Source organism: Lontra canadensis, unplaced genomic scaffold (genome assembly GCF_010015895.1).
Source record: "Lontra canadensis isolate GAN:19392208 unplaced genomic scaffold, GSC_riverotter_1.0 scaffold59, whole genome shotgun sequence".
Taxonomy (NCBI): Eukaryota; Metazoa; Chordata; class Mammalia; order Carnivora; family Mustelidae; genus Lontra; species Lontra canadensis.
This window is the reverse complement of record NW_022631053.1, coordinates 10,289,759-10,317,186: the sequence shown is the minus strand read 5'-3', so window position 1 is coordinate 10,317,186 and position 27,428 is coordinate 10,289,759. Positions and strand designations below refer to the sequence as shown.

General features: G+C 36.1%; 1 protein-coding gene across 1 annotated transcript in view; it reads right to left on the bottom strand.

Moving 5' to 3' along the window:
• ADAMTS20 (ADAM metallopeptidase with thrombospondin type 1 motif 20) overlaps positions 1-27,428 on the bottom strand; it is a 190,081-nt gene that overhangs the window by 108,255 nt on the left and 54,398 nt on the right. The window contains exons 6-11 of the mRNA XM_032876992.1: positions 27,280-27,404; positions 25,873-25,913; positions 6,078-6,183; positions 4,089-4,235; positions 2,036-2,177; positions 513-617 (exon numbers count right to left, since the gene is read on the bottom strand). Coding sequence (XP_032732883.1) covers positions 513-617; positions 2,036-2,177; positions 4,089-4,235; positions 6,078-6,183; positions 25,873-25,913; positions 27,280-27,404 — 666 coding nt within the window. The remainder of the gene's footprint in view (positions 1-512; positions 618-2,035; positions 2,178-4,088; positions 4,236-6,077; positions 6,184-25,872; positions 25,914-27,279; positions 27,405-27,428) is intronic.

The following is a 27,428-nucleotide window of genomic DNA, read 5'->3' as shown; positions in this document are numbered from 1 at the left end:
CATTTATCGTGGCAAACCCTATCACTCAGCAGATTTAGATTAATTCATGCTGATGCTAGAATGGTGAAAATGTAGGATGTTCAGGCAATTTTAGGGGTACGTTTTAAGACACTGACAACCAATAAATATCTGAAGAAGCCACTTAAAACTATCAATTATACTTGATTGAATTTTATGGGCAAAAAATGTATACAATGGTAACATCCTTGAATTTGGGGAAATTGCTGAAATGTTAGGACCTTTATGTCTACCCTTCTTGTTAACAAGTCTATAATATACTTAGATAACTATCCATGTAATTACCTATATAACTTAAACATTCACGTGCTAGATCGTGGGGAAAAAAAAAAAAGGTAAAATCAAAAATTTAATTCACTTGACTGTGTACTACATCAAACCAACACAGCAACATTGAGCAAAAGCTGATGAACAGTGAAGAGCGTTGAAATGCAGAGCAATTCTTATCCTTGGGTAATCTCCTAATACAAGACTCACCCTTGGGGAAAACCTACCATCCCAGGACCACAGTTTGTCCCATCTGCCAGTGGCATGTGCTGAGTGCGACAGCCCTTGTGAACTCCTTCTGCACTCGTGCACCAGAGACGTCTGCATTGCTTCTGCACAGTAACAGAAAGCAGACAAGAGTAAAAGAACACTACGACCACGGAACTGATCTAGTGCAATGCACTGGTTTATACATTCATCTTACATATTTCATGGTTTCCTGTCAGAGCTAGAAATAATTGGCAAAAAAAAAAATTTAGAGGTAAATTAATGACTAGAACGTAAACACATAAAATGGCAATGTTTCATTTTTAAGACTTTTTAGATTTTCATCATACATTGAACAATGGGAGAGAGAAATTAGAGTGGAAATATTCACAATTATGGGAGACATTTTTTCTCTTTGCAAGACATTTTTCTAAAGGACTTTTTGTTGTTAAATGTTATTCACAAGGAGTTTCCAAAAGCCTCTTTTGATACGATGATAGAATGTATGAATAATGTGCATAGAAATACTGTATAATGTATACTGGTTTCCTACTTTGTGAATAGAATGCATACTTTCAGCTTTTGAACAAAGGGTTCTCAAGTTTTCACAAGAAACAAAATCCACAGAGGTTCACAGGAGCTATACCCAAGATAATTCTCTTCTTCTTTCTGAATTTAAATTCAAAGTTTATTTAGTGTGTAAGTCAGGTAAAAAAGAAACATATCTTTAACAAAAAAATCAAGTTAAATCTTCCCTCCTCCATACTGGATATTTAAGAGCCTAGTAACATTTTTTATTGTAAGTTTAAGATTTTTAAAACAATATTACTATGTGGAATGTGCTTTGCCTATCTCTGCACTCACTGTTTTGTTACTTTCATTCATTCATTCATTCATTCATTCAGTGAGCACCTAGTTTGTGGCAAATCCTGAATTAAACCCTGAATTAAACATATTTCAATGAGCGAATGAGGCTGCACTCCTGGTCCAATGACCTCATGACCTAGGAGTGTATCTAACTTATGAAAAATCCTCAAAGTTATAAAGTAGTAAGAGTTTAGTGATAACAACAGGCCCTAACTTTCATTTCTACAGATTCAAATCTATGTAAATTAAAATGTAGCATACTCTATTAGGTTTCTGGGGCCTTTAATATAACTCATTATCAAGACACTTAAATTTTATCTCTCCACCCAGAAAATAGTTATTTGAATATATCTGAATATAAATATTTAAATGCTTTTAATTTTCAATAACCTCTTGGTGTCTATTTTTTAAATGAGAATACTTCACCCAGGATTTTGTGAGGGTTAATGAAGATAATTTTTAAGTACCTAACACAGTACATGGCATATAATAAGACTAGAGAAATTTTAGTTTCCCCCTTTTTAACCCCTTTCTGGCAAAGAGCAAATTTCTCTAAGACTTGGGTACATTTAGCTCACCTTCTGTTCAAGAGAATAAATGTACATTTTTGAAATATATTCTAACTATAACTTCAGAGTTTTCCAAAAAAAAAAAAAAAAGGGACAATTTTTCTTACCAAGTAGGGACATACTTGTGATCCAGGACCGAACATAAGTTCACACTGCTTGTTTACATCATATATTAATCCAGGAAGTTGTGAAGACAGATCATATATTCTTCCATTTGGTTTGTCAAGAAGGCATTCCCCATGACCAGTACTGTACCAAGGACCGAAAAGTATTGTGACTATGTGTGGATGTAAGATTCTTTATCACATTTATAGTGTCCTACACTTTCAAAAGGAGTATCACTGTTTTTTTTTGTAATTTAGAAACCAGTTTTTATCAAAGTCAGGAAGAAAACCTCGCAATTCACAAAGGACTTTTAAGGTGTTTGCTCTCATTTGAGCCCCACAACTGTTTTGATGATACAATTCTTAAAAAGAACAATGACAAATTCATCATAATATAATTTATGAAACCTATTCCTATAATCACTCTACACTTTTGATCTATTTTGTTGCCCGATAGTAATGCCTTATATTTAATGCCCAAATTGTAAAGATGCTAAAAAAAAAGTTTTCATTTGAGAAAGTACACTGTGAGCTCTAAACAACTAAACATAGGAATTTCACGAAGAGTTACATTGTCTCCACTTTAAAGAGGTAGAGGTAGAGTTTACATTTTGGTTCTTCCCCTTCCCAGGATTCCCAGGATGCATATTAAACTTAACTTCCCTGACCCTGAGTCTCCTTATCTATATTAACAGTGATACTATTCACCTTGCACGTTTCTATTAGAGTATATGTATAAAGGACATAGAAAAAGGTAAATAGCAGGGGAAATGTGTGTTTATTACTCCTAGTTTGTAATGCAGTAGCTAGTGTATAGAAATTGAAAATGTTCAACCACCCCAATTGGTTTAAAAAAAGAAAAAACTGTTCCAAAAAAGTAGGAACAATTTGTTGCACTGTCATAATTTAAAAATTTAGAAATTTTTACTGGCTACAAAGATATTAAGTTTTGACCAAAAATTAACATATAAACTTAAAAGAAACCTAACATATATATTTTTTTAAATTCCCATTGGAGAGAGTCCCATTAACCCCTTGCAAATATAAGCACATCCACTGATACTGTTAATCAGTATCATAGCCACTGAACAAAGCTATATGCAGTCATGTATAGATCAGCAACTATGTATTATGCTTTTAAATCAATGCCCCATACAAGGATAAGTAGTCCCTGATCATTTGGGGATGTATTTATGAATATATATTCCAAACCATGGTTTCATTCATTCCCACAGTTCTCATAAGGAGAGGGAACTAGAAACTGCCAAGATTGGAGATTATAAGAGACAAAAGAAATAAGTATTACATTAATACCAAAAAAAAAAAAAATTCCCCAGAAAGAGCTTGGCTTTGCCTTTTGGCAACTTTCAGTAATGAGGACCGAAATTCCATTTAAGTAAAGTGGGAAGTAAAGAAACCTGGTGCTAGATGGAGAGACGAGACAAGAAAAATCTGGATCTGCCTCCCTTCTTCAGACCTAAGAAAATCCTCCAAAAGACTATGTAAACATATAGACTCCACATCTCACCGGCTGTACAGAGCTTTTTGGAATGTGCATAGTTTGACTTCAGCTATAGTCTGTCCCTTAAAGACACCTCAATCATGAGCTACTCAAACTCCTCTCAATTATATTATCCAGTATCTTCTGAAAAAATGCAAACATACACAAGGAAGCTGTGAATCTCAGTAGGGTGCCCCTCAGGAAGGAATGATCCTAACAGAGTGCCTAAACTGGGGGGGCGGGGGGAAGAAAGAAAGGGAGAAGGAAAGGAAGGAAGGAAGGAAGGAAGGGAGGGAGGGAGGGAGGGAAGGAAAAAGAAAAAAGACAGCTAGCTCTGACCTGCCCTACTCCTAAAATACTTTAGGAGTGAGACATGTAAACATGTATATAGAACTCTTTAATTGTTTTTAAAAACGCATTTATACCAAGTACACTTAAATTTAAACAGAAAAACTAAACAGAAATGGAACCACTTTAAAAGAACATATAAATTCAAATTCTGTAGTCTAATAAATGTTCCATTGTTTAACTACGGTAATATAATTTCAGACTTACTCTAGGAATTCAGTGATATATTTCTGACTACATTTTGACCAGGTCCAAGGACTTGTGTGGTAATTTAAAGTTGGAGCCATTACATGATATTGATGTTTAATTCCAGTTTCCTTACATTTAAAACTATCATCATGTGGAACGTTAAATCTAAAAATAAAAATAAACACTTAAAATAAAGAATATGAAAATATGAATATATTAGTAACAGATCTCTTATCCTTATAAGGTAAAATACAGATAACTCCAATCACATCAAAATGTATACTCTTGATCCCTCCCATAAAGCATTATAAAACCGAGATTATCTTCATGTTTAGAAGCACATGATCTGAGAAACAGTCAATTATAACGTTGATCAGTAGCACAGTCTGCTGATTTGGTATGTGAGTCCAAACAACCAAAATATGTGGAGTCTGGCTCATCTCATCATGATACAGATACAGCGTTCACATAAACACTTGCAGGTTTCAGCATGCGTATCCTAAAGAGATGTGTGTAGGTAGATTACATAAAAGTGATACCACACTAGTTTGTAGATTACAGACGATTTACTACAGTATCAAAACTTCTTTAATCCCTACTTCCTTATCATTCTATAGTATCCACTTGTTTTACATGTAACAGCCACAGGACTGTTTCTGGTCTATACTCAGTAAGTGATTATTGATCGAACTGGAATAACAAAAACGTTCCTAAAGGGCAACCAAATCTTCCTAAGAGCAATGCTATTAAATAATGAGCTGGCCAGCAGCACAGCCTATGCATTCTTTTGAGGACCTAAGTATGAACTTGTATTTAGAAGGAACGTCGAAACCACCTAGCTCAGCTCTTTGTCTGCTGAGATGTGTACTTAAAGATCAGACTTTTAATTAAACTACTTACCCATATTCTAAAGACACCTAAAGAGTTTTTCGGGAAGAAAATAAATGGCTAAGATGGTAGTCTTTGCAAGAACAGTTTTCCATTAGTTAGTAGCCTTAGAAACCAGCTAATAGTGCTTTCCAGATGTTGCTGCTAGGTATCTAGAGCCCTCAGGTAAGCTCTTGATTCTATTCTATTCCCATGTCAACAATATGAGTGTGCCCCTTGCTGACAATCATGAAACATAACCGTGCTCAAAGGGAACTGAAGATGCACTAGTTTCATAAAAATGATTTCCACTTGAAATTATGCCTGCTGAATGCTCTTAATGAAGTAGGGCATGACCAGGAGAAGAAAATGTAGTCCAGCTAACAGAGGCAACTCTAGCCTCAATTCCTTATTAGCATATAAACAAAAAAATCCCAGGAGTGCTGGGGGTACACATATGGAATCCCTGTCAGAGGATGAGTTTGTAGGGGTTTCTGACTTTCCATGGGAGCTCCGAGGCTATCGCAGGGAATCATGGCCTCCATTCTTAGAGCATAGAACCCCAGTAGAATTTTTAATGATGCAGGAACAGATAGAACCCCTTAATTTTACAAAAAACAAAAAACCACAAAAACCAAACCAAACAACAACAACTGTGAAGCTGGAGAAATAACTTTAAAAAAATCTTTTAAAGATTCAGAAATTCCCACATGCCACATTCTCTGCTGGGGCTCTGAGCTGTAAGAGCAATAGGTGAGCTGGAATCGCAAATATTACCGGGAGTTCCCCAGAACCAGAAGGCCCTGCAGGCCCTCCCATAAGATGGAAGAGGACAGTACCTGGTCATGTATGGGATAACAAGGGCCAGAGGCCAGAAGTGCTTGTCATGTAATCCAATACAGTAAATGAAATAAAAGAATTCCCAAGTTCTAGTTCTTTGTTTAGTCTGTTCATCTGTGCAGCCTGTCTGACCTAACATAGATCACAAGAGAGCCAGCGTTAGCGTTTCAGGGATGAAAATTGCACTAACAGTACTTTTAAAGACATAAAGCTGCTAATTACTCAATTGAAGATGGAATTTTGGCATTCTGGGCAATGCTTAAGAGAAAGCACATTGCCGAGGCAGCAGAAGGTACTTACACATGCCCAAGCTCATGGGCTATGGTAAAGGCAGCACTGAGTCCATTTTCTTCACTAATAGAGCAGCTCCGTAAAGGATCACACAGGGTACCTAATTCTGCTAAACCTGAAAAATGTCATGTTTTTATTTCAAAATGGGAAACAAATCATAAAGGACTAAATTTTTAAGATTTCTTTTATGTTGCGTTAGCCAGCATATTAGTTTCTGATGTCATGTTCAATGATTCATTAGTAGTGTATGACACCCAGTGCGCATCACACGGGCCCCCCTTAATGCCCATCACCCCCTCACCCCCTCCCCCTACCCGCCACCCTTCTTAACCCTCAATTTGTTTGCCAGAGTCCAGAGTCTTTCATGGTTTGTCTCACTCTCTGATTCTTCCCCTTCAGTTTTCCCTTTGTTTCCCTATGGTCCTCCATTTTATTCCTTATGTTCCACATATGAGTGAAACCGTATGATAATTATCTTTCTCTGCTTGACTTATTTCACTTAGCATAATCCCCTCCAGTTCCATCCATGTCAGTGCAAGTGGTGGGTATTCATCCTTTCTGATGGCTGAGTAATAGTCCATTGTATATATGAACCACATCTATAAAGAACTAAATTTTAAAGCCTTTACTACTGGTGTTACTACTTAGAAAGAGAGGCAAACTTGGCTGTTAGTATCACAAATGTCTTATAAAGTGGAAGAAAAAAGAACAGAATGATTTATCTGCAGTTGAAAACTTTTTACCAATTCTTGGATTCTTTTATAAACATATAATGTATTATTAGCCCCAGGGGTATAGGTCTGTGAATTGCCAGGTTTACACACTTCACAGCACTCACCATAGCACATACCCTCCCCAATGTGCATAACCCCACCACCCTCTCCCTCCCCCCACCCTCAGTTTGTTTTATGACATTAAGTTTGTTGTATGGTTTGTCTCCCTCCTGATCCATCTTGTTTCATTTATTCTTTTCCTACCCTCAAAACCCCCAATGTTGCATCTCCACTTCCTCATATCAGGGAGATCATATGATAAAGACACTCAATAATTTTGTAAATATTTTAGAAAATGTATCCTATTAAGATTTCTTCACTTTTTAATATAAAGAATGTCATGTAATGTCATTGTGCTGCTGAAAGATATAGTATGAACTGACCAGACAGCAAAGACAAAAATTATAGCTGATAGAGTCCTTAAAAACAATCCAGAATAAGACTTTGAAAATAAATGTTCTTTACAACAATCCACAGTCCGTCAACTCAGTTGGCATTCATTTACCTTAATAGCATAGTTTTTGTTAGTATTATCCTTCAGTATTTTCTTATAAATTATCTGCTCTCCTAAGACAATTCCTTTCATAAAAAAGCAGAATTTTTCACATATAACCAGTTGCTTACTGGAAAGTTTTTGCCTTTAGAAATTTCTTAATATAGAGTAGACCTGTATTAACTACTGTGCTTTAGCTCTATACTCCCCTGTATTCTTTCATTTGTAGAACTTAAAAGCATGGACAATTTCCTAGCATTAAGGTAAATTTCTTAACAATGTTGCGCTTTAAAAAAAATGAACTGAGGAATCTAAAAATGCTGGAAAAGTTCAGACTAACAAGTTCAATCACCAACACTTTTTTATTCTAATAAACAAACAAACAAAATATCTGCTCTCTTTCTGAACCCACAGTCAAAGGGATGGCTTGGGCAAAGGTCCCCCCAAAAAACATTTTCTTAGTTAGAGTCAAGGCCAAAATTGAGCAAGGAAAAAAATAAGATTATTAAACAGTATGCTGTCCCAAGTATGAAAGAATTATAATTTCCTAAAGTATTACTTCCTACTTATATGTGCAATTTTTTAGTCAAATTTGGTCAATTTTATATTTCTCTGTTAGAATTTAAACTAAATACATTTTTCTTAAATATCTTGCTATTCCCATGCCTTCTTTAATATTTTCAATCTGTTAAATGGCTCAATTACCAAATATTCATTTTTAGGACCATGTAGATATTTCAAACAAAATATTGACTCTATTATCACACAAACTTTGTTTCATGCTTACAGATGAATATATTCCAAGCTAAATGTTTTAATCACATAACAGATCCATGGAAATATATATTATATAGGATTAGAGACCCAACAAATATGCCCATAAACAGGCAAGAACAACAACAAATCGAGTGAATGTATAACATTATGGCACCAGGCAGCTAACTGATGGTTTGTGCCTAAATTCACTCAAGCTGATACTGGGTTCTATACAAGTGGTCGGTCAGAGAAGAATATAGTAGTATGGGCCCAAATCTGATACCGGTTCCCTATGTTTGGAAGTTCAAGAAACTGCAGAGGGTCATCCAATCTAGCCATTTTAAATAATGAAAACCATTTTTCAACATACTTTGCAAAAAGGGCTCACAGATTGGGCAATGATATCTACAAGAGGTAATATATAGCAAGATACCCAGTAATTTTACCACAGATTTTCAAAGGGAAAATAAAATACTAATACTTGTGGTAATATAAGTTGTGCAGCCTTGGGTAAATTATTTATTCTCATCTATGAAACTTAAAGTTGCTCTTACTTCATAGGTTTGTTGTGAAGATTAAATGAGTGAAATCACATAAAACCTTACAATAGTGTAAGATACACAGTAAGCACTCAGGTAGGTCAGCTATTATTATCATTACCCTAATGAATGACTACAGGGGTGCCTGGGTGTCTCACTCTGTTAAGCATCTGACTAACCTCAAAAAGTTAAATTATTCATTAGCATTACATATTAATAGGCACATCAATATTATTAAGGATACAAATCTCAAAAGAAGACATACAAATGGTCAACAGATATAGGGAAAAAATGCTCTATATCACTAATCATCAGGGAAATGTACATCAGTACCACACTCCACACCTGTTAGAATCACTGTCATCAAAAAGAACAGAGATATGGGGCCCCTAGGTGGTTCAGTCGGTTAAGCGCCTGACTTTGATTTTGGCTCAGGTCATGATCTCAGGGTTATGAGATCAAGCCCCATGTTGGGCTCTGCTCTGGACATGGAGCCTAATTAAGATTCTCTCTCTCCCTTTGCTCCTCCCTCGCTCTCCCTCCCCAGAGTGGGGATATGCTTTCAGGGAAGGAAGAACAAAGCTGGAGGCTTCATAATCCCAGATTTCAAACTATACTACAAAACCACAGTAATCAAAAAACTATGGCACTGGCATGCATGTGCATGCACACACACACACACACACACACACACACACACAAGACATGTAAATCAATAGAACAGGACAGAGCCCAGAAATAAACCCACACTCTTATGGGCAATCTATAAGGAGGCAAGAATATGAAATGGGGAAAAGATAGTCTCTTCAGTAAGTGGTGCTAAGAAAACCAGAAAGCCACATGTAAAAGAATGAAACTGGCAGGAATCTGTAGGAAATTTCTCCAGGAACAAAAGCTTTGGTGGGCAACATTTCATAGCCCTCCTTCAATCAAGCTAGCCTAAACCTGGCAGGCACCAGCTCTGACACTCTCCATCTATCTTGCTGGCAACATCCATACCACAAACACACACCCTCCACCACATTACACTGTGGACCTAACCCACTCACCCTGACAAGTACTCTCCCAAAGTGGCTCCCATCCCCCCATACCCAGTGGGCAGCCTTGAAGGTCCAGTGATCTTCCAAAGAGACCCCCATGCCATATAGGATGCCAGCCCTTTCCAACAGCACACCTACAACAGTTGGAACCAACCTCACACAAAACAGCAACAGGTTCCTATCAGCCAACCATACCAGGGGCCAGCCCATCCACTGTGTGCCCACAGCCCCAAGCCAGGCATTATAACCATCAAGCTATAGGCTAGCCTCACCCACTGGTGACCCCCAGCAGTTGTAGACTAAATAGTAGGGTGCATGCGTGCACTTCACACAAAGAACACCACCAGAGTACCTAGTTCTATTAACCAGGGGGGACTATACTTTTGGGATGCACAGGATGCCTTCTACAAAGGGACAATACCTTTAACAAAAGCAGATATAGCTGATCTACCTAATACACAAACACAGAAAGTCAGACAAAATGAAGAGACAGAATATTTTCCAAGCAAGAGAACAAGACAAAACCTCAGGAAAAGAACCAAATGAAATGGAGATAAGCAATCTACCAGATAAAGAGTTCAAAGTAATGGTTACCAGACTTCAAAGTAGATGAACTGAGAACTTCAACAAAGAGAAAAAAATATAAAAAGGAACCAGTCAAAACTGAAGAATAACTGAAATGAAAAATACAGTAAAGGGATTCAACACATTAGAAGATGAAGAATGAATCAGCAATCTGGAAGACAGGGTAGTGAAAACCATCCAAGCTGAAGAGCAAAGGAAAACAGAACTTAAAAACTGAGGATAGGTTAAGGGGCCTCTAAGAAAAAATCAAGTGTACGAGTGCTTGCATTTTGGGGTCCCAAAAAGAGAAAAGGGCAGAAAACTTATTTGAAAGAAATAGCAGAAAACTTCCCTGAGGAAGGAAACACATCCAGGTCCATGAAGCATATAACCTCAAACAAGACGAACCCAAAGAAGTCTACACTCAAACACATAATAATTAAAATGTGTAAAGTTAAAGAATCTTAAGAAGAGCAAAAGAAAAACTGCTTAACATACAAGGGGACAGCCATTAAATTAACAGCTGACTTTTCAGCAAAAACTTTGCAGTCCAGAAGGGAATAGCATGATATAGTCAAAGCACTGAAAGAGAAAAAAATCTACAACCAAGAACAACCTATACCAAACAAGGTTATCATTTAGAATTGAAGGAGAGATAAAGAGTTACCCAGAATAAAAAAAATTCCATCACCACTAAACTGACCTTACAAAGTAGTAGTGCAATCACTTATAAAGCTGCTCTGAAGGTTAAAAGACAAAAGTTATAAAATCAACTTGATCTATAGTTAAGGGATACACAAAATGAAAGATTAAAAAAAATATGACCTCAAATACATAAAATATGGAGTGTGTGGGAGTAAAATGCAGTGAGTTTAGAATGTCCTTGAATTTAGAAACCAACTTAAAATACTTAGAATATATGTAAAAACTTAAAATATATGTAGGGTGTTATATAGAAAACTCATAGTAACCACAAACCAAAAACCTATACTAGACAGACACACACAAAAGAGAAAGAAATCCAAGCATAACACTGAAAGTCATCAAATCACAGGTGAAGAGAGCAAGAAAGGAACAGAGAAGAACTACTTCACAACTAAAAGAAGTTAACAAAATGGCAATAAGTACATACCTATCAAGAATTGCCTTAAATGTAAATAGATTAAGTGCTCCAAAGACATCAGGTGACTGGTTAACAAATAAGATCTATTTGTTGACTACAAAAGACACTTCAGACCTAAAAACACATACAGACTGAAAGTGAGGAGATGTAAAAACATATTCCATGCAATTGAAAGTTGTGTGTGTGTTGGGGGGGAACTAGGGTACCAATACTTATGAGACAAAATAGACTTTAAGACAAGACCTAACTACGTGGAAATCCTTATAACAGATCAATTAGATTTTAAGCCAAAGACTATAATAAGAGATGAGGAAGGACACTATATCATACTCAAAGGGTCTGTCCAACAAGAAGATCTAACAATTTTAAATATCTATGCCCCTAACGTGGGAGCAGCCAACTATATAAACCAATTAATAACAAAATCAAAGAAACACATTGACAATAATACAGTAATAGTAGGGGACTTTAACACTCCCCTCACTGAAATAGATCATCCAAGCAAAAGATCAACAAGGAAATAAAGGCCTTAAATGACACACTGGACCAGATGGACATCACAGATATATTCAGAACATTTCATCCCAAAGCAATAGAATACACATTCTTCTCTAGTGCACATGGAACATTCTCCAGAATAGATCACATCCTCGGTCCTAAATCAGGTCTCAACCAGTATCAAAAGATTGGGATCATTCCCTGCATATTTTCAGACCACAATGCTCTGAAGCTAGAACTCAATCACAAGAGGAAATTTGGAAAGAACCCAAATACATGGAGACTAAACAGCATCCTTCTAAAGAATGAATGGGTCAACCAGGAAATTAAAGAAGAATTGAAAAAATTCATGGAAACAAGTGATAATGAAAACACAACGGTTCAAAATCTGTGGGACACAGCAAAGGCAGTCCTGAGAGGAAAATATATAGCAGTACAAGCCTTTCTCAAGAAACAAGAAAGGTCTCAAATACACAACCTAACCCTACACCTAAAGGAGCTGGAGAAAGAACAAGAAAGCAAGCCTAAACCCAGCAGGAGAAGAGAAATCATAAAGATCAGAGCAGAAATCAATGAAATAGAAACCAAAAGAACAGCAGAACAAATCAACGAAACTAGGAGCTGGTTCTTTGAAAGAAATAATAAGATTGATAAACCCCTGGCCAGACTTCTCAAAAAGAAAAGAGAAAGGACCCAAATAAATAAAATCATGAATGAAAAAGGAGAGATCACAACTAACACCAAAGAAATACAGACAATTATAAGAACATACTTATGAGCAACTGTACGCCAACAAATTTGACAATCTGGAAGAAATGGATGCATTCCTAGAGACATATAAACTACCACAACTGAACCAGGAAGAAATAGAAAGCCTGAACAGACCCATAACCAGTAAGGAGATTGAAACAGTCATCAAAAATCTCCAAACAAACAAAAGCCCAGGGCCAGACGGCTTCCCAGGGGAATTCTACCAAACATTTAAGGAAGAACTAATTCCTATTCTCCTGAAACTGTTCCAAAAAATAGAAATGGAAGGAAAACTTCCAAACTCATTTTATGAGGCCAGCATCACCTTGATCCCAAAACCAGACAAGGATCCCATCAAAAAAGAGAACTACAGACCAACATCCTTGATGAACATAGATGCAAAAATTCTCACCAAAATACTAGCCAATAGGATTCAGCAGTACATTAAAAGGATTATTCACCACGACCAAGTGAGATTTATTCCAGGGCTGCAAGGTTGGTTCAACATCCGCAAATCAATCAATGTGATACAACACATTAATAAAAGAAAGAACAAGAACCATATGATACTCTCAATAGATGCTGAAAAAGCATTTGACAAAGTACAGCATCTCTGCCTGATCAAAACTCTTCAAAGTGTAGGGATAGAGGGCACATACATCAATATTATCAAAGCCATCTATGAAAAACCCACAGAAAATATCATTCTCAATGGAGAAAAACTGAAAGCTTTTCCGCTAAGGTCAGGAACACTGCAGGGATGTCCATTATCACCACTGCTATTCAACATAGTGCTAGAAGTCCTAGCCTCAGCAATCAGACAACAAAAGGAAATTAAAGGCATCCATATCGGCAAAGAAGAAGTCAGACTATCACTCTTCGCAGATGATATGATACTATATGTGGAAAACCAAAAAAGACTACACTCCAAAACTGCTAGAACTTGTACAGGAATTTAGTAAAGTGTCAGGATATAAAATCAATGCAAAGAAATCAGTTGCATTTCTCTACACCAACAACAAGACAGAAGAAAGAGAAATTAAGGAGTCAATCCCATTTACAATTGCACCCAAAACCATAAGATACCTAGGAATAAACCTAACCAAAGAGGCTAAGAATCTATACTCAGAAAACTATAAAATACTCATGAAAGTAATTGAGGAAGACACAAAGAAATGGAAAAATGTTCCATGCTCCTGGATTGGAAGAATAAATATTGTGAAAATGTCTATGCTACCGAAAGCAATCTACACATTTAATGCAATCCCTATCAAAATCCCACCCATTTTTTTCAAAGAAATGGAACAAATAATCCTAAAATTTATATGGAACCAGAAAAGACCTCGAATAGCCAAAGGAATATTGAAAAAGAAAGCCAAAGTTGGTGGCATCACAATTCCGGACTTCAAGCTCTATTACAAAGCTATCATCATCAAGACAGCATGGTACTGGCACAAAAACAGACACATAGATCAAAGGAACAGAACAGAGAGCCCAGAAATAGACCCTCAACTCTATGGTCAACTAATCTTCGACAAAGCAGGAAAGAATGTCCAATGGAAAAAAGACAGCCTCTTCAATAAAATAAATGATGTTCGGAAAGTTGGACAGCCACATGCAGATAAATGAAATTGGACCATTTCCTTACACCTACATGAAAATAGACTCAAAATGGATGAAGGACCTCAATGTGAGAAAGGAATCCATCAAAATCCTTGAGGAGAACACAGGCAGCAACCTCTTCGACCTTGGCCGCAGCAACGTCTTCCAACATCGCCAAAGGCAAGGGAAGCAATGGCAAAAATGAATTATTGGGATTTCATCAAGATCAAAAGCTTTTGCACAGCAAAGGAAACAGTTCACAAAACCAAAAGATAACTGACAGAATGGGAGAAGATATTTGCAAACGACATATCAGATAAAGGGCTAGTGTCCAAAATCTATAAAGAACTTAGCAAACTCAACACCCAAAGAACAAATAATCCAATCAAGAAATGGGCAGAAGACATGAACAGACATTTCTGCAAAGAAGACATCCAGATGGCCAAAAGACACATGAAAAAGTGCTCCATATCACTCGGCATCAGGGAAATACAAATCAAAACCACAATGACATACCACCTCACACCAGTCAGAATGGCTAAAATTAACAAGTCAGGAAATGACAGATGCTGGTGAGGATGCGGAGAAAGGGGAACCCTTCTGCACTGTTGGTGGGAATGCAAGCTGGTGCAACCACTCTGGAAAACAGCATGAAGTACCTCAAAAAGTCGAAAATAGAACTACCCTATGACCCAGCAATTGCACTACTGGGTATTTACCCTAAAGATACAAACGTAGTGATCCGAAGGGGCACGTGCACCCGAATGTTCATAGCAGCAATGTCTACAATAGCCAAACTATGGAAAGAACCTAGATGTCCATCAACAGATGAATGGATAAAGAAGATGTGGTATATATATACAATGGAATACTATGCAGCCATCAAAAGAAATAAAATCTTGCCATTTGCGATGACGTGGATGGAACTAGAGGGTATCATGCTTAGTGAAATAAGTCAATCGGAGAAAGACAACTATCATATGATCTCCCTGATATGAGGAAGTGGAGATGCAACGTGGGGGGTTAGGGGGGTAGGAGAAGAATAAATGAAACAAGATGGGATTGGGAGGGAGACAAACCATAAGTGACTCTTAATCTCATAAAACGAACTGAGGGTTGCTGGGGGGGAGGGGGGTTGGGAGAGGGGGGTGGGGTTATGGACATTGGGGAGGGTATGTGCTATGGTGAGTGCTGTGAGGTGTGTAAACCTGGTGATTCATAGACTTGTACCCCTGGGGATAAAAATACATTATATGTTTAGTAAAAAAAAAAAAAAAAAAAGACAAGGCCTAGCTGAATGGGAAGCCATCAGAGAGGGAGAAAAACCATGAGAGATTCTTAAGTATAGGAAACAAACTGAGGGTTGCTGAAGGGGAGTTGGGTGGGGAATAGGGTAATTGGGTGATGGACATTAAGGAGAGGGCACATGAGGTGTGAGCACTGGATGTGTATATGCAACTGATAAATTATTGAGTGCTACATCTGAAACTAATGACATACTATAAATTGGCTCACTGAATTTAAATAGAACAAAGACTTATAAAAGACAAAGAAGAGTATTACATAATGATAAAGGGGTTGATCTAACAAAAGGATATAATATTTGTAAATATCTGTGCACCCAACATGGGAACACCTAATGCATAATGTAAATATTAAAAGACCTAGGGCCGCCTGGGCGGCTCAGTGGGTTAAAGCCTCTGCCTTCGGCTCAGGTCATGATCTCAGAGTCCTGGGATCAAGCCCCACGTCGGGCTCTCTGCTCAGCAGGGAGCCTGCTTCCTCCTCTCTCTCTGCCTGCCTCTCTGCCTACTTGTAATCTCTGTCTGTCAAATAAATAAATAAAATCTTAAAAAAAATTTAAAAAAATATATTAACAGACCTTGAGGGAGAAAGTGACAGTAATTCGTTAATAGGAGACTTTAACACACTACTTACATCAAGGACTGATCAGACAAAAAAAACAGTAAAAGCAGCTTTCAATGGCACATTAGACCAGATGGACCTAACAGATATACACAGAACATTACATCCAAAACCAGAATACACATTCTTTTCAAGTGCACATGGCACATTCTGCAGGATATGTCATATGCTAAGGCACAAAACAAGCCTTAACGAATTTAGGGAGCCTGAAATCATAATCAAGCATCTTTTCTCAGCATAATGGTATGAACTACTGAACTAAATTACAAGAAAAAAATCTGAGAGAAAACATAAAAATGGGGGCACATGGGCAGCTCAGTCAGTTAAGCACCTGCTTTCAGCTCAGGTCCTGATCCCAGGGTCATGAGCTTGAGTCCTGGGAACCTGCTTCTCCCTCTGCCTCTCTCACAGTCTTTCATGAATAAATAAATAAAATCTTTAAAAAGAAAACACATAAAAATGGAGGCTAATCAACACACTACTAACCAACCAAAACAATCAACAGGCCAAAGAAATAAAAATCGAAGTAAAAAATACATGGAGAAAAATGAAAACACAGTGGTCGAAATTCTTTGGGACACAGCAAAAGCAGTTCTAAAACAGTGGTTCATAGCAATTCAGACCTATCACCTTAGGAAAAAAGAAAAAAAGTCAAACTATCCAATCTTATACCTAAAAATCTAGTAAAGAACAAAACCCAAAGTTATAAGGTATAAAATAAAAATCAGACTGAAAATAAATGAAATAGAGACAGAAAAATAGGAAAGGTTAATGAAACCAAGAGCTGGTCCTTTGAAAAGACAAATTTCATAAACATTGCCAGACTCAGAAAAAAAGAGGACTGAATCAGAAATTCAAGAGAGGCTACAACCAATACCACAGATAAACAAATGACTTGTAGAGATTACCACAAAAAGATTATAGTCCATAAGCTCGATAACCTACATGAAAGGTATAAATCCCTAGAAACAAACCCACCAAGACTGAATCAGGAAGAAATAGAAAATTTGAATAGAACAATTACCATGATTAAAATAAGTAATCAGGGGCACCTGGGTGGCTCAGTGGGTTAAAGCCTCTGCCTTCGGCTCAGGTCATGATCCCAGGGTCCTGGGATGGAGCCCCGCATTGGGCTCTCTGCTCAGCAGGCAGCCTGTTTCCTCCTCTCTCTCTCTCTGCTTGCCTCTCTGCCTACTTGTGATCTCTCTCTATCAAATAAATAAATAAAATCTTTAAAAAAAAATAATCAAATACCTCCCTAACAGAAGACCAGGACCAGATGGCTTCACAGATGAAATTATCAAATAATTTTAAGTTATCAAACTATTCTGAACAAATTGAAGGAGGAACATTTCCAAGTACATTCTATGAGACCACAATTACCCTAATACCAAAACCAAAGACACTACAAAAATAAATTACAGGCCAATATCCCTGATGAATACAGATGGAAAAATCCTCCACAAAATATTAGCAAACCAAATATAGCAATATATTAAAAAGGATCATTTACACAAGTGGGATTTTTTCCCAAAGATGTAAAGATGGCTCAGTATCAACAAATCAATCTGATCTTAATAAAATAAAGGATGAAAATCAACTGAATACATGCAGAAAATCATTTGGCAAAATTCAACATGTACTGATGACAGAAACTCAACAAATGGATATACAGGGAACATACTGCATTATGTTCAAATATGCCACATATGACAAATCCACAGCTAATATTACATTTAATGGTGAAAAACTGAAAGGTTTTCCTGTAAGATCAGGAAGAAGACAAGGATGTCCACTTTTATTCGACACAGTACTAGAATTCCTAGCCACAGCACTCAGTCATTTCAAGAAATAAAAGGCATCCAAACTGTAAGGAAAAAAATTATAGTGCCGCTATTTGAAGATGGCATGGTGTTATACACAGAAAACCCTAAAGACACCGCCAAAAAGTATTAGACTAACTGAATTTGATAATGTTGTGGAATACAAAATTAACAACTAGAAATCTACCATGTTTCTATACACTAACAGAGTAGCAGAGAAATTGAGAAAATGATCCCATCTACAATTGTAAGAAGAATAAAATACCTAGAAATACATTTAACCCAGAGGTGAAATTTAACAAGTAAACCTGTATTCTGAAAACTATAAAGCACCAATGAAACAAATTGAAGATGACACAAATGGAAACATATACTATGCTCATGATTTGACAAAATTAATATTGTTAAGATATCCATTCTACCCTAAACAATCTACAGATTCGATGCAATGCCTATCAAAACATCAATATTTTTCACAGAACTAGAATAATCCTAAGATTTGTATGAAACCACAAAAGACCCCAAATAGCCAAAGCAGTCTTGAGGGGGGAAAAAATGCTGAAGGTATCACACTCCCAGATTTCAAACTCTACTCCAAAACTACAGTATTCAAAACAGTATGGTACTCACACAAAAACAGACACATAGATCAAAGGAGCAGTACAGCTCTGAAGTAAACCCACACTTTTATGGCAAATCTTTAACAAAATAAGGCAAGAATACAAAACGGGGAAAGAGAGTCTCTTCTATAAATGCTATTGGGGAAAACTGGTCAGCTACACGCAAAAGAATGAAACAGCACCACTTTCACACACCATATATACAGCCTCAAAATGGAACAAAGAACTAAGTTTAAGACCTGAAGCTATAAAACTCTTAAAAGCAGTAAGTTCTGGAATATCAATCAGTCCATTATTTTTTTTGGCTCTGTCTCCTTAGGCAAGGACAAGAAAAGCAAAAACAACTGGGGCTACATCAAAACTACAAAGCTTTTGCCTAGTGAAAGCATCATGAATAAAATGAAAAGGCAACCTACTGAATGGGAGAAGATATTTGCAAATGGTACATGGAATCAGTAAGGGGTTAATATCCAAAATATTTTTTTAAAAACTCCCATAAATAAATAAATAAATAAACACCTACAAACAAAACAACAGTCCAATTAAGAATGGGCAGAGGACATGAATACACATTTTTCCAAAGACAACATACAAATGTCCAGATACATGAAAAGATGCTCAGCATCACTAATCATCAGGGAAATGCAAATCAAAACCACAATGAGATATTACCTCACACTAGTCAGAAATGGCTAATATCAAAAAGACAAGAAACAAGTATTGGCAAAGATGTAGAGAAAAGGGAACACTTATACACTGTCGGTGATAATGTAAATTGGCGCAGCCACTATGGAAGACAGTATGGAAGGCTTCCCTCCAAAAACTAAAAATAGAAATATCATGTGATCCAGCAATTCCACTTTGGGGTATTTACCTGAAAACAAAAACACTAATTTAAAAAGATATATAAATTCCTATGTTCACAATAACCAAGATGTGGAAACAATCTGATTGCTAAGACCATTGATAGATGAATGGATAAAGATATGGTATGTAACTATACAATGGAACATTACTTGATCATGAAGAACGAAATCTTGCCATTTGTGACAACACAGATGAATCTAGAGTATATTTATGTTAACTAAGTCAGAGAAATACAAATATCATTTGATTTTACTTATATGTGGAACCTATAAAACAAATCAACCAACCAATCTGATAAATACAGAGAACAACCTGGTAATTGCCCATGAAGGTTAGGGGTAGGGGATGGGTGAAATAGGTTAAAGGCATTAAAAGGTACAAGCTTCCATTTATAAAATAAGTCACAGAAATGTGAAGTACAGCATATGGAATAAACTCAATAAAACTGTAATAACTATGGTGATGTATAGTAACTGTATAGTGAGCATTTCATAACATAAATATTGAATCTCTATAGTGTACAACTAAAACTAATATTGTATGACATTTATACCTCAATTTAAAAAAGGAAGCATTTTTTTAGGGCTCAAAAACTAATATTAAATTTTCTGCCAAGAACCTATGGCAGATATTTTTTTTTCTTGTCCTAAGTATTGTATTTGATATTCTTTTAAAATTCTGCTTAGACATACAAAAAAGAAAAAAAAAACAGCTTTTCACTATGAAAAGAACATGTGGTGAAAAAAAAAAGTTTACCAAAATTCTACACAATGATTAAGATGTAGAATAGCATATTTACCTTTATTTTTTTGCATATTTTTTAAATTTTTTTTTTAAATTTTTTTCAGTGTACCAGAATTCATGGTTTATGCACCATACCCAGTGCTCCATGCAATACATGCCCTCCATAATACCCACTACCAGGCCCACCCAACTTCCCACCCCCCACCCCTTCGAAACCCTCAGATTGTTTTTCAGAGTCCATGGTCTCTCATGGTTCATCTCCCCTTCCAATTTCCCTCAACTCCCTTCTCCTCTCCATCTCCCCATGTCCTCCGTGTTATTTCTTATGCTACACAAATAAGTAAAACCATATGATAATTGACTCTCTCTGCTTGACTTATTTCACTCAACATAATCTCTTCCAGTCCCGTCCATGTTGCTACAAAAGTTGGGTATTCATCCTTTCTGATGGAGGCATAATACTCCATAGTGTATATGGACCACATCTTCCTTATCCATTCGTCCGTTGAAGGGCACCTTGGTTCTTTTCACAGTTTGGCGACCGTGGCCATTGCTGCTATGAACATTGGGGTACAGATGGCCCTTCTTTTCACTATATCTGTATCTTTGGGGTAAATACCCAGTAGTGCAATTGCAGGGTCATAGGGAAGCTCTATTTTTAATTTCTTGAGGAATCTCCACACTGTTCTCCAAAGTGGTTGCACCAACTTGCATTCCCACCAACAGTGTAAGAGGGTTCCCCTTTCTCCACATCCTCTCCAACACATGTTGTTTCCTGTCTTGCTAATTTTGGCCATTCTAACTTGTGTAAGGTGGTATCTCAATGTGGTTTTGATTTGAATCTCCCTGATGGCTAGTGATGATGAACATTTTTTCATGTGTCTGATAGCCATTTGTATGTCTTCATTGGAGAAGTGTCTGTTCATATCTTCTGCCCATTTTTTGATATGATTCTCTGTTTTGTGTGTTGAGTTTGAAGAGTTCTTTATAGATCCTGGATATCAACGTTTTGTCTGTACTGTCATTTGCAAATATCTTCTCCCATTCGGTGGGTTGCCTCTTTGTTTTGTTGACTGATTCCTTTGCTGTGCAGAAGCTTTTGATCTTGATGAAGTCCCAAAAGTTCATTTTCGCTTTTGTTTCCTTTGCCTTTGGAGACATATCTTGAAAGAAGTTCCTGTGGCTGATATTGAAGAGGTCACGGTCTATGCTCTCCTCTATGACTCTGATGGATTTCTGCCTCATGTTGAGGTCTTTTATCCATTTCGAGTTTATCTTTGTGTATGGTGTAAGAGAATGGTCGAGTTTCATTCTTCTACATATAGCTGTCCAATTTTCCCAGCACCATTCATTGAAGAGACTGTCTTTTTTCCACTGTATATTTTTTCCTGCTTTGTCGAAGATTATTTGACCACAGAGTTGAGGGTCCATATCCGTGCTCTCTACTCTGTTCCACTGGTCTATGTGTCTGTTTTTATGCCAGTATCATGCTGTCTTGGTGATCACAGCTTTGTAGTAAAGCTTGAAATCAGGCAACGTGATGCCACCAGTTTTGTTTTTCTTAGCAATTCAGGGTCTCTTCTGATTCCATACAAATTTTAGGTTTGCTCGCTCCAGCTCTTTAAAAATACTGGTGGAATTTTGACTGGAATGGCATTAAAAGTATAGATTGCTCTAGGTAGTATAGACATTTTAACAATGTTTATTCTTCCGATCCATGAGCATGGAATGGTCTTCCATCTTTTTGTGTCTTCTCCAATTTCTTTCGTGAGTATTCTCTAGTTCCTCGAGTATAGATCCTTTACCTCTTTGGTTAGGTTTATTCTCAGGTATCTTATGATTCTTGGTGCTATAGTAAATGGAATCGATTCTCTCATTTCCCTTTCTGTGTTTTCATTGTTAATGTATAAGAAAGCAACTGATTTCTGTACATTGACTTTGTATCCTGCCACATTACTGAATTGTTGTATGAGTTCTAATAGTTTGGGGGTGGAGTCGTTTGGGTTTTCCATATAAAGTATCATGGCAGATATTCTTAATGGTGTAACTTTATAAGTATTCCCTTTAAAATCCAAGGGGAAAGACTACTATCATCTCTTCAACATTTTACAGAGATTTTTTACTTGCTATAAGAAAAAAAGGATTGAAAGGAAGGATAACTGCCATAATTCAAATGATAATAATTGTCCACATTGAAAAAATAAATTATGAGGTTTTGAGTGATGAATCAGGTGTCTGGAATTAAAATAAACAAAATAGTCTATTGCATTTCTATCAATCAATATTCTATGCCATTTACAATAAAAAAGTAACAAAATTTGTGTATGACTGGCCTAAAAGAAAACATGTGTTACTGAAAGACATTGAAAGCGACCTACATAAATGGAGAGAGAATTGTTTTATAAGGAATTGAAATGCTGATCTAAAAGAACAATGGTCTAAGAATAGCCAAAATACTCTTGAGAAAAATAAATTATACACTCTACCAATTAGTAGAATTTATTATAGGGCTACAAATATTAAAATACAATGGACTCTTGAACATGGGAATTAGAGACACCAACCCTGTGCAGTAGAAAATCTGCATATAACTTTTGCCTCCCAAAATTTTAACTACTAATGGCCTACTGCTGACCAGAATGACAAAAGAGTTACTAACACATTTTATGTATATATTATATATAGTATTCTTACAATAAAGCTAAAGAAAATGTTAAGAAAAATAATTTATAATACTGTACTGAGGGGGGAAAATCTATGTATTAATCTATGTATAATCTATGTATAATTTGACTTATGCAGCTGTAAGTGTGTTGTTCAAGGTCAACTGGTAGTGTAGACTTAGTACATGGGCTAACTAGGAAAGTAACGGTCTAATGGAATGGAGGAATGATTTACAGACTGTCCTACAAATATAAATTTTTTATGACACTGCAGATTCTAAGTTAAGGAGGTGAACTTTCAATGTGTGGTCTGAGGAAACTGGTTATCAAAATAGAAAAGGAACAAAACTAGATACTTATCTAGTTTTATCCAAAATGGTTTAGAAATTTAAAGGTGAAAGGACAAGTTTTTAAATGTTTAAGAAAACAGGATATGTTTAGAATTTGATTTATAGAAGGGATTCTTAAAATATGAAATTGCTGGCCTATAATTATAAATTCAGTTCTTTTATACAATTTCACACAGAATGAAACTAAGCAACAAATTATTGAAAGGTATTTGCAATACGTAGAAACCAAAATGGGTTTAGTATCATGAAGTTATAAATAATATCTAAAAAGCAGTAAGATAGTCCAATTTATTGGTATATAGCTTTTCATAATATCTTCTTACTGTATTTCTGTAGTGGTATTATTTCTCCTCTCCCGTTTGTGATTTGTGTCCTTTTTGATAAGTCTTGCTAGGAGTTTATCAATTTTACTAATTTTTTCAAAGAAACAGCTCCTGGTTTCACTGATCTGTTCTATTGTTTTTTTGTTTCTGTATCATTTATTATGTTCTAAGTATTTATTTTCTTCTATTAACTCTATGATTCATTGCTTTTCTGGCTCCTTTAGGTGTAAGGTTAGATTTATTTAAGATTTTTCTAATCAGAACTACAATGAGATATCACCTCACACCTGTCAGAATGGCTAAAATTAAACAACACAGGAAACAACAGGTATTGGCAAGAACACAAATAAAGGGGAACACATTTGCACTGTTGGTGGGAATGCAAGCTGGTACAGCCACTCTAAAGAACAGTATGGAAGTTCCTCAAAAAGTTAAAAATAGAACTATCCTAGGATCCAACAATTGCCCTACTAAGTATTTTACCCAAGGGAAACGAAAATACAAATTCAAAGGGATACATGAACCCCAATATCTATAGGAGCATTATCTACAATAGCCAAATTATGGAAAGAGTCCAAATGTCCTTCAAATAATGAGTGGATAAAAAAGTTGTGATATGTGTGTGTGTGTGTGTGTGTGTGTGTGTGTGTGTATACAGGTAATGGAATAAAAAAGAATGAAATCTTGCCATTTGCAACGACATGGATGGAGGTAGAGGGTATTGTGCTAGACAAAATAAATCAGAGCAAGACAAATACCATATTATCTCACTCATATGTGGAATTTAAGAAACAAAACAAATAATCATGGGGCGGGGGGAGGAAAACCAAGAAACAGATTTTTAATTATAGAAAGCAATTTTTGATGGTTAGCAGAGAGGAGGTGGACGGTGGGCTGGGCTGGGTTAAACAGCTGATAGGGATTAAGGAGGGCACTTGCTCACTTGCTGTGATGAGCACTGGGTGATGTACGAAATTATTGTACCACTAAATTCTACACCTGCAACTAATATTACACTGTATGTTAACTGTAATTTAAATGAAAACTTGGACAAAAAAATTAAAAATTAAAAAAATTAAAAGCAATAAGAAAATGACAAATACCATAGTGGAAAAATAGGTCCTATCTCTTTCATTCTTCAGAATAAAGGAGATATAAACGGCCAGCAGATATGAAAAGATGTTCAAACTCATTAATAATCACAGAACTGAAAATTACTACTGTGATGAAATACATTACATTTAGATTGGCAAAAATGATAAATCTGAAGGTACCTTGTGTTGAGAAGGACAAAAATCAAAAGGAATATTTATACATTATTGATAAAGATGTAAAGTGGTACAAACACTTTAAGATATACCAAAGTTGAGCATCAGCAAATTTAATGACATAACAATTTCAATTGCAGGAATGTACCCTAGATTTTTTTTTTTTTTTTTTGACAGACGGAGATCACAAGTAGGTAGAGAAGCAGGCATAGAGAGCAGAGGAAGCAGGCTCCCTGCTGAGCAGAGAGCCCGATGCCAGGACTCGATCGCAGGACCCTGGGATCATGACCTGAGCCAAAGGCAGAGGCTTTAACCCACTGAGCCACCCAGGCGCCCCTGTACACTAGATTTTAAAGAGAAGTTCATTATGAAAACCTAGAATTGGCCTAAATATCCACTAATAGCATATAGATATGTAAACTGAAGATGAATACATATATAGGAGCGAAATTCCATGAACTATAACTACAATGCTCAGAAAGAAGCAACATCAGTTTCTTTTATGAACACACAGATATAGAGAACTATTTTTCAATATGGATGAAAGGAACTGGAACATATAAAATTCATGTTATTGGCTACCTCTTGGAGACATGCAAAGGGAGAGAATAAGGACTTAGCAAAGGTCATATGACTATATTAAGTTTTGGTTCTTAACTGTGGTAGTGGATTTATGGCTATTCATTTTATCATTTTGCCTTAAATCTGCATATAGTTTATGTGTATCTAGTAATTGGCACAGCTCTTATTCTTTTAAAATGTATTGAAGCAAAAGCTAATAATGACAATCATTAATCAAGACAATCAAAATAACTACAATGTAAAAGGAAAATAAACATTTTAAACAATTCAGTAAATTATATATTAAAGATTTCTTTGAGAGAGAAAGAACACACTAGATGGGGGGAGGGGCAGAGAAAGTTTAAAGCAGACTCCATCTGTGCTGAGCGCGGAGCTGGCTGGAAGGCTCTATCTCACGACCCTGAGATCACAACCTGAGCCAAAACCAAGAGTCAGATGTTTAAGCAACTGTGCCACCCAGGCCCCTCTATAAGTTATATTTGATTTGCAAAGTAACTTACCCAATGTGTCACATTTCTCTCTAGCTCCACAAATGTCTTCCCTTAAAACAAAAAATTTTGAAGCATTTTCAGAAAAATATTTTTACAAGTCAAAACAAAGATAAAGAAGCTTGATCTGTGATGTGATTATTACCACAAACTCATTTCTGAATCCAGACCTTATTAAGCTCTCAATAATTTTAAACCTAGGATAACACACCATTTGTATATATCAATAAGCAATAAGTGTTTTATAAAGGTGACTGCTGAAAAGAGTTGAAGCTTTAACCACGTTCAACAATAAACTTTCTAAGTGTTTAGAAATATTGTTGAATGTGGTTAAAGCTTCAACTCTTTTTCACCTCTGCCTTTACTTATGCTGTATGTATAATATAGTTTATGCTTTTCTAGATGTTTCAACATCATTATAAGCTTCAGCTATTATTCTCTACCACAGATAATGTTCTCATATACTACCAAATTACTTATTTCTTTTTTTTCTTCTGCATTATTTGGTCCCTAGTGTTCAATTTGACAGTTCTCTTGTCTTTCTTTAAGGTATCCCTCTTCCAGCCTCCTTTGTCTACCTCCCATCTTTAATTCATTATCTTCAATCTTTGTTGCTTGGCCTCTACTTACAATCCAGGGAAGAACCATGGACTGATGATATAATATGGTGTATAAAATTACGTCAATTCTGCTTAAATTCTGAAATTTTACAGCTATTTTACATGGACTAAGTGTTTCACTTCAGAGTTCTAGAAAGCAGAGAATTCAGAGTCTGACCCCTAAGTGGAAGAATTATTTCTTTTTGTCAACCAACCAATCCTAAGATCTAAATATCCTGGTAGCCATCAGTGTTGCTGAAGCAAAGGGATGAATTAACAATATATAGTGGTGCTTGTAAAATGGACAATCATTTTATAATAGCAGGAGTTGTTTTGCTTAAGCAGGTTGAGAAAGACCCTTGTAAATGCAGTCTAGTAATTAAGACCTGGATTGAACATCAAAACACAGATTTTTTTTTTAAAGTACAAGAAGTCAAAAGTGGACAACCAATTACATTCAAAGCTCTTCTTTCCAAGTGATTGAAATATCAAGTGGGGAATGAACATAACTTAAATTCAGCTCCATAATTATGTTCCTTTGCACTTATTTTTCATAATTCTGTCACTAAATAAGGAAATTACTTTGTTTGGGTCGATCCATTACTCAGCAACCTAACACTGCTAATTTCCTAAGGAATCAACTAGCATTCTGGTCTGAAAGAAAAATGTTTTCATACAATAGTATCTTTTCCAAAGAAGTTCTCATAGAACACCACAGTGTATTATCAATAAAGAATTAAGTTAACAAGAAGTATCAGTGATCATGCAGGAGAGAAAGGGTAAACAACTGCAGTGGGAAGGGTTATTTCTAAAATTGTACCTAGTGATAAGAACAGCAGTGTCATGGTGAGAAGGGTGAGCATCATCAAGAACATTCTGAGTTTGTTGCCACAAACAGAAGTTACGCAATGTGGTAGCTGCATTGTAACTGATGACTGGTCCTTCCTATACCAAAAAAAAAAAAAAAGA